This window comes from Microtus ochrogaster, chromosome 17, assembly GCF_000317375.1.
Source record: "Microtus ochrogaster isolate Prairie Vole_2 chromosome 17, MicOch1.0, whole genome shotgun sequence".
In the NCBI taxonomy this organism is placed as follows: domain Eukaryota; kingdom Metazoa; phylum Chordata; class Mammalia; order Rodentia; family Cricetidae; genus Microtus; species Microtus ochrogaster.
The window spans coordinates 5,304,931-5,313,567 of NC_022019.1; the positions used below are offsets into that span (position 1 = coordinate 5,304,931).

Genomic DNA, 8,637 nt, shown 5'->3' on the forward strand with positions numbered 1-8,637 from the left:
TGAAGGACTGACGATTGTGACAAGCCGTGGAGGACAGGGGCTGCAGACCCAGCACTTCTTTGAGTTTCAGGTCCCAGCTTGGAAATTCCAGTTCTGCGCAAAGGACCCAGGAGGACCCCATCGGACTGGATGCAAAAGAAAAGAAGCTGCTAACCAAAAAGGGAAGGGAGTAGGAGGACCCACGGCTGCACAGCACAAGTGACAGGCAGGGGAGATAAGGTAGCCGACTTCCTGAGGCCCAGAGCCGCCCAGGTGCGCCCATCCCCTCCCGGAGCCCGCACCCAGCCTCGTAGCCCTGCCCGCTCCTCCCGCGCCACCTGCCAGGACTCCGACTGGCGGCGCAGCCTCCTGCGGGCCCCCGCCCCCGCGTTGCCGGGCCAGCGAGGCCGCCGCGGCATTCCGGGCGCCGCCGCATTGGCCGCTGGGGTGCGGGAGGCGCGCTTGGCGCAGCCTCGGGGCTGCGGGCACAGACTGGAGCGTCCCGCGGCGCTCGCTCTGCCCTAGGTCGGCTCGCCCATGGCCCTGGCTCTGTGGCCCTGGCGCCCAGCCCCGCACGCAGTCTCCATCGCCCGCCTCTGGTTGTCCAGTCCGCCAGCCGCGCGCGATGCTGAACGGTACGGGCCTGGACCAGGCGTTTAAGATGTCGTTGCCGCGGAGGGCAAGGATCGGCGCGTCCGTGGGTGAGCGGGGAGGGTGGGCCACTGGGGCGGGGGTGGCGCACGCGGCTGGGAGACTCTGCTCCGCCCTTCGTCCTGTCCCCTCCCCTGGGCGCCTGGGGCTGCGGGAGTCCGGACGCCACGCCCTACTGCCCCCTGGCTGGACGTCCTTGCACCCACCCGGCTCTAAGCCTCCTGCGGGAGCGAGGGAGCGGCAAGTGTGAGAAGTCTCAGGCCCCTGGCACCGTTGTGTATGCATGTGTGCGTGTGCGTGTGCGTGTGTGTGTGTGTGTGTGTGTGTGTGTGTGTGTGTGTGTGTGTATACACACAGGCTAGCGCGCGCGTCAGGTCCCTGCGCACTTACGCGGTGATGCGGACCAAAGCATCAATTTTCTGCTCTGTCCCCAGTCCTGGTGGGCACAGTTTGGTCACTGGGAGGACTTGTTGCCTCCCAGGCTGTCTGCTACAGAGACTTAAGGGAAGCCGAAGGTTACTAAGAGTGTTTTCACCACCTGGGGCCCAAGTGCTCAGGCTTACACTAAGGACCTAGAGGCTTAGGCTTACATTATACGGGAAAGCTGCGGGAAGCTGTGGAGACTTGATGCACTCATAAACACCCTCTGGCAGTGGCTTGGCTAGGATTGGAAATACAGCTTCCCCAACTAGTCACTTTAGATGTTTTTGTTGTATAATACTCTTAGACCAGGCACATCCAACGCTCTGTGGCTACAGCACTTGATAGGTGACCTAGATGCTTATGTGTTGCAAAACTGGAGGGGGAACCTGCAAAATAATGCCCTGTCTTGCATTTCAGGCCTCCTTGAAAGGAGTCTGGGTAGATCTCTGATGCAGAGGGTTCAAGGTTTAGGTTCGGAGTTGAGGATTGTGTGTTTTGAGATAATAGGCATATAAAAATAAATGACCTTTCCATTTCCACTGTTGAGCAATGTAAGGGAGAAGAAACTCATTTTAGCTAGTGTTTGCTCAAGTTGGGCAGTATCAGGACACCATCACATTCTTTTCGAGCAGAATCCTTTCCTGAAAGGGTCACCAGGCAACACACCAAGACTACGAGGTGGGGAGTCCCAGGGGCATCAGGGAGTAGTGTCAGAGGGACAGCCTAGGTGCCAGCAGAGGGAAGGAAGTGTGTGCTTTTCAAAGCAGTGCCACGGATGCAAGGCTTTGTGAAGAAAGAAGCATCCCCAGATGGGAAGGGTACAGAACTTCTTCTTTGGGGAAGAAGGGAGAATGTAAGATTTAGTTTTGATCATGTCCCATCAGAGATGAGATGCCCACTGGAAAGCAGAGTGGGGATGGATTGGCTTATGAGCCTGCGTTCACAGTCAGAGATCTAAGTTTCAGAGTGCTCCCCAGGATGCCTCAGTGGGTACCTCCCTGTAGGTATGCGGGGCCTCCTCCCAGAAGAACCCCTCTTTAATGTTCTGCATTGTTTAAGCTTCAGGTCTTGATTTCTGCACAGGGGCACACCATCTCATTGTTCACTGGGTCCCCCCCAAATTATGTAACTAATACCAGAGGATTCTGAAGGTGTCCTGAGCATTCCAGTATTTTCAAATTTGGAGGGTCTTAGGGGCAACAGAAAGGGACTGGAATATGATGTACCGGATCCCAGCAAGTCGGGAAAGCCGCCAAGAACTCCAGAAAGAATCTGGGCATTGATGCTTGGCTTCATCTGTGGAAGTCACTGATGCCCTTGGAAGAGCTGCTATTGTATAACTGTGGGGCAAAATAGCTATTAGAGGGGGTGCAAGAGAGGAAGACAGGACTTGAATACAGACTGTCTATGACACTCTTTAGGGAAAAGTTTGCAGAAAATGGAGGGAAAAGCAAACGGAGTGGTAGCTGTAGAAAGTAAATTCCGGGGAGGACGCTTTGCAGACTGACTGCCGGGTCCAGCTGTGCAATAGTATGAACACTCAGTCTAGAGTTTCTCAGTGGTCTGCGGTGTGAGCATCAGTAAGGAGCAGGGTTCAGAACTCAGCAGTTTAGAGAGAAAGGTCTAGGAGTTTCTGAAGGTGGAGGGCTTTGGGACCTTGTTGATGACAGGTGTGGGATGCAGAAGAGAAAATGTGTGGCTTTACAAGATGGGTCTATGTAGAGCACATAAATCATGGATGGGCAAGAGGGAGGCTGGGGTGGAAACCTGGGCAAAGGCCTGACAATTGCCTACTCCCATAAAGTAGAAGGGACGTGTGACTTTCGAAGAAGCCTGCTGCTTCTCATTTAGTGCAAACTAGCAAAGGCAATCTGAGGCTCATAGCTCCTTCAAGATTAGGTGCCACCCAGTAGACTGTTTACTAAAGCACTTCCGGGATCGTTACTTCTGGTGACTGTACCTTGGACTCCCGTTTTACTCTGGGTGCCCTGGCATACCTTTGTCTGCTCCTTTCTGCAGCCATCTGTTATTCACCAAATGATGGGGATCCAAAGACCAGTTGACTTTGGTTGGCTGTAACACGAGTTCCTGGATATGTATTGACCACTTTCCATGTGCCAGACACTTCCGGGCTCTGGTGATGGAGCCCTGGACAGGATAGGTGCTCTCTGGATGGAGCCCAAGGTCTAGGGAAGAGTCCAAAGCATACTGTCAGAGCTCTCAATCGTACCCAGCCTTGAGTCTACGTGCACGGGCAATGCACACAGTTGAACAGGGAAGTGAAGCACACGTGTGCATAGGTGTGTGGGCAGTGACATGGGGGAGGAGGACAGAAGGGAAGGGAGAGCTGTGTTCTGGGGACGACAGCATTCGTGTTCTCCAGGGTAGAAGCTTCTTTCCTCTTGCTGAGTTTCTGAATTTGGCTTCATGAAAGATTGGCAATACAGAGCAGGCAGACAGCAAGCCCAGGGCCTGTGCCTTTAATTTGATTAAATACAGGACCTGGATGGCTTCAAGTCCTACTGAGGATGCCCTTGCAGGTCTGTTCCAACTTCTTTACCCAAACCCTTTCATCTCCCCTGGCCTCTTCAGGTCAGTAATGTGTTTTGTTTGTCTGTTTGACTGGGCTCCTGTGTGGGCCTAGTTTTCTTGCATCTCCTGTAACTGCCTGCCCTGAGTTTTAAAGGAAGGGGGTGTGGACAACAGAAGATGCCAGAAGCTGTGGTATAGAAGCTAAGAGCTGGAAGATGGCACAGAAGTGCTTTAATCCCTTCACTTTACAGCAAACTATTTCAGAGCAGCTGGTTCATTTCTAGCAGAACCAACTAATTTCCAAGGCCCACTGGTGTGGTTCAGGATCAGTTCCAGTCCGAACAGGGCATGCTTATTCTACACGGTTTCCTCTTCTCTGGTAGGAAATAAGGCAGACACGGGTCTCATATCCCTCGCTTCTGTGGTCTGCACTACCCAGTGGGCACTCTACACACAGACTTAAACCATCTCTGTCCTAGATACTTTTGTACTTGACCTGAGGGTCTAGATTATATTTGGAAGTTCTTGGAGACGGCGTCTGTTGGGGGTAGATACCAGACTAGGTTTAGAGAGAAATAGGTTCAAACTTTGAAATTGTCTTCTGCTTCCTATGGGCCATTTCTTTACTTACATTATACAATGAGGATGTGAAGAAAGAGTCTCCTCCCCAGAGCTCGTGTGTGTGTGTGTGTGTGTGTGTGTGTGTGTGTGTGTGTGTGACTTGCATAGCACAGCACTGCACATATTAATTACTGGATGCACGATCAAGTAAGACAGCGGCTAGTTCTTAGGTTGCCCATCACAACCTGACATGGTCTCCTCTACCTAGACCCCTATTTCAAGTGATACAGAAGCGGGGACATCTTCAGCTGTTGGATTTTCCCCACTAAATCTAATGATGGCTTACCCAGGATGTGGCTGCATAAAGGTTATTTCTAGGTTTGCATGACGCAGAAATCCATACTCACCAACTACCCAGATCCTACCCTGTCCATTCTCTAGTGTCTGACAATTGTCACCTTCCCTACACTGTCCTGTCTTATGCCTGGAGGTGGCCACGATGCCCTTAATTTGATGACTTTAGTTATTTAATAATTAATTCACTTTTACAATGGCTGCTTTATCTTAAATCCTCATCTGATCGAGGTGCCAGCTAGACAGATGGATTACATTAAAGTTATTCTCTTAGAACCTTTGGATGGTTTATGAGAGGATGTTCAGACAGTGCCTCTGAAGCCCCTTGTCCTTGGGGCTTTTCACATTTGCTAAATATAACCCCTGGTCAATCGCACACAGAGACAAGATGTTATTTACATCCTATTAGGCTAGTGAAAGTGCCCAGGGCAAATGTTAACAACCTCTAAGAAAGGCTAAAAATAAAAGTGAGCTCACACTCACGCCCTGGCAGCTTCTCCATATCATTGTCAAGGGCAGACACAATGCCTAACCTGCTGCGTGGTGCTGAGACAGTTATGTCCGTGTCCCTCCCGGGCTATGTATGCACTTAGGTGTGTCTATGAGAGTGCATCCAGGTCTGGCGCGTACCCTTGTTCTAGGGACTTTAGAAGGGTGAGGCATGTAGATTTCCTGAACCCAATTTGGGACAATGTGGACCATTCCACGAGAACTTGTGTCAACAACAAAAATATAATAAGAGAAACATACATATGATAATTGTCCATTAACATCAGTGTGGTGGAGGGCTCAGTATGCCGGCCTGCTTCCTTACTCCTGTGTGTGTCCTGTGTCTGTGCTCCTTGCACTGAAGGAGTATCTCTCACCTGCTAGTGAAAGAAAAATGGGTATGTCGTAGCTTCTCCTAAAACTGTGGCCTCATCTTCGCTCATTTTGATTCAAAGATTTTCGCGTTTGGAACGTAGTTCCCTGCATTTGAGTTATTGTGTTGGGAATGAGCACGTGTTCATTTCAGACATTCTCAAGGAGCATCTGAGCACAGCTTCATCGCCAGAGACACCACGTCAGCCAGAGGCAGAGGGTTCCCAGGATTACTGTAGATGTTTCAAGCACATCACTGAGATTGATTGTGCAGAAAACTGGGGCAGCAAAGGATTCCTTGGCGTGAGCCTTTTTGCCATGCAGAATCTCACTGCAGATGCCACATTCAGAGACAGTCGCTGGTGTCAGGTCCTGGCACCTTAATGGCAAGGAGCTGTTGGTTCTTATTCAGAGGACACGGCCGTGGCTGGTCCGCGGTTATCCAGTTAGTGAGGGATTAGGCCTCCTGCAAGACGTTTTCAGGTCAGCTCCATAACCCGTTATCCCCATCTAAGACTCTTGTTAATTTTCTTTTTACTGTCTTCATCCTAATGCCCCGAGCATACATATCTTGATTTCAAAACTCTGGAGTTTTTGCCTTTAAACTCCACACTAGTGGTTACTGTCTCTGTGCCATCAAGTTAAGTGACAATCCCTTCTTTAGAGTGCCAGGGGACCTGCCCAGCAGCTAGGTTTTAGCCCAGCAGTTGGCTTAGGGTTTACTACAGGGTCATTGGTGTCATGCCCCAGCCTGTATGCTGCTGCCCCAGATGACCATGCTGTTCTTTTCTGCTGGAACACAACCTAAGTTTACGCAGCTTGAGTCCATCTTCCTTGTTACTCTTTCTAGATGTTTGGAAATGGATTTTTTTCAACTCTATTATTTATTCCATGGTCTCATTTTCTGGTGGTAGGGTTTGGGAAGAGATTTTTTTTTAAAGGGGATACAGAAATGTGGGCAGGTAAGTGGGTGGGATCTCCCAGTGAGAATCAGCCAGGCTGGATACAAACACGGGGGACGAGTGGAGGCTGTAAATGAAGTCTAAAGTTTGGTCATGACTTGGCAAACACAGAATGGCAAACATTAAATGTTTGCTTTATCATTCTTTAACTTTATGGTTGTTTGCTTTAGTGGTGGCACCAGTGGGGTGAGAGGGGAGGGGAGAGGCTTTTTCTCCCCACGAGAAGTGGTTATGCTGTTTGGTTCGTCAGCCTGACAAAACCGAAATGTTTATGGAAGAGAGAACTTCAATTAAAAAATTGTCTCCATCAGTTTGGCCTGTAAACATATCTGTGAGTTAGTTTTCTGTTTAATGATTGATGTGGGAGGGCCCAGACCATTCTGGGCAGGTGGTCCTGGGCTGTATAAGAAAGTAAGCTGAGGAGCTGGAGCCATGACTCAGCAGTTAAGAGCACTGACTGCTCTTCAACAGTCTATAACCCCAGTTCTGATGGCCCTCTAGGCACTGCATGCATATAGTGCACAGGCATATATGCACTATACCCATATACACAAAGATTAATTTACAAAATGAAAGAGAGAAGGAAGAAAGAAAGAAAGAAAAAAAGGAGAGAGAAAGAAAGAGAAAGAAGAAAGAAAAGATCTGAACAAGTCATGGAGAATGATCCAGTAAGCAGCTTTCCTCCATGTTTCCTGCCTCTGCTCCTGTTTAAATTCCTACCCCGACTTCCCTCTAGAATGGATTGTAATTAGGACGCATAAATCAGATAATCCTTCTATCCCTAAGTTACTGTTGGTCAGTTTATCATAACAGAGAAGCAAGCTGGACAGTGATGTTTGCACCTCACTTGTCTGATAACGTCTTAGATTTTTTTAAATGTGTATGTAGAGACATCTCTCTCTCTCTCTCTCTCTCTCTCTCTCTCTCTCTCTCTCTCTCTCTCTGTGTGTGTGTGTGTGTGTGTGTGTGCGCGCGCGCACTCGCGCGTGCTCCTGTACTTGCCAGGGCACACTTTGAAAGTTGCACAAATTGCGGGCGTGGGTTCTCTCCCACCATGCGGGTGAGATTGAATGTAGGTCATCAGACTGGTCAGCTAACACCTTCACCTGGTGGGCCATCTCACTGGCCTTATGCCTCACGTGTTTTATATTGTCTTTGGGAAAGTCCAAGATGTCATGGGTATGGTAAACAATGCTTTGCAGACCGCTGTCAACAGATGGTCAAAGAGGAAGGTGAATTTGTAGATGTCCGCCAGCCAGTATGGGGGCACGAACTCTGTGGGACTGACTGATGGTGAGTCAGAACAGAGCTGTGTTGTAATGTGAAAATACACACCGAATTTACAGGACTTAGTATGGAAAGGAAATTTGTGAGGCATGGTGGCCCACATGGTTAATCCCAGCACTCAGGAAGCAGAAGCAGATGGGTCTCTGTGAGCTCCATCCAGCCTAATCTACACAGCAAATGTCAGGCCAGCCAGGGCTACACAGAGAGTACACACATACACACACTCACACATATGCACACACACACTCACACACACATTCAACGTATATATCATATGTATATATATATATGAAAGTTATTCATCATCCATATATTCAGTTATACATTAGTGATAATGCTTTCTGTTTACTACATGGTGAAAAACTACCTAGCGCATATCAGGTTAAAATGTACTAGTTAATTGTTTATGTGATTTTAATTTTTTTTTGAGACAGAGTCTTACTGTATAGCCCTGACTGGCCTAGAACTTATTTTGTAGGCTAGGTTGGCCTTGAACTCACAGAGAGCCACCTACATCTGGCTCTCAAGCGCTGATATTAAAGGCAAGCACTACCATACCCAGCTTTTAATTTTACTTTTATTTTGTATGCCTACTAGAAATTAAAATAATTAGTATACAGGGTATTAGATTTTATTGTGGTATTTTAAATCTAGTGTTAAAAAATTTAAAGGATGTTCATAGCTTGTGTCCTATTTCTGTTGGACAACACCTTTACAGATCAGGTTCAAGTTTTATCTTACTCTCTGACAGTTTTATCCATGTCACATTGATCATACTCACTCCATGTCCACTCCAATTCTCCTTCATCCTCTCATTTTTGCTCTGAATATCCCAACATGTCCTTTTCTACCTTCATGCTCCTCGCTTTTGTAACCCACTGAGCCCAGTTAGTGCTGCTTGATAGAATGTTTATTGGTCTTGTTGTCTTGATATAGTGCAGGCCTTGTGCAGGTGACCATAGCTGCAAAGGAGACCTTGTGTAGGTGACCATAGCTGCAAAGGAGGCCTTGTGCAGGTGACCATAGC

The 8,637-nt window shown here is 48.5% G+C and overlaps 1 protein-coding gene across 1 annotated transcript in view; it reads left to right on the plus strand.

The window, feature by feature from the left end:
* The first annotated feature begins 244 nt into the window (after positions 1-244).
* Positions 245-8,637, plus strand: part of Atp8a2 (ATPase phospholipid transporting 8A2) — a 568,947-nt gene continuing 560,554 nt past the window's right edge. Inside the window, exon 1 of the mRNA XM_026783162.1 lies at positions 245-680. Coding sequence (XP_026638963.1) covers positions 605-680 — 76 coding nt within the window. The 5' untranslated portion in view covers positions 245-604. The remainder of the gene's footprint in view (positions 681-8,637) is intronic.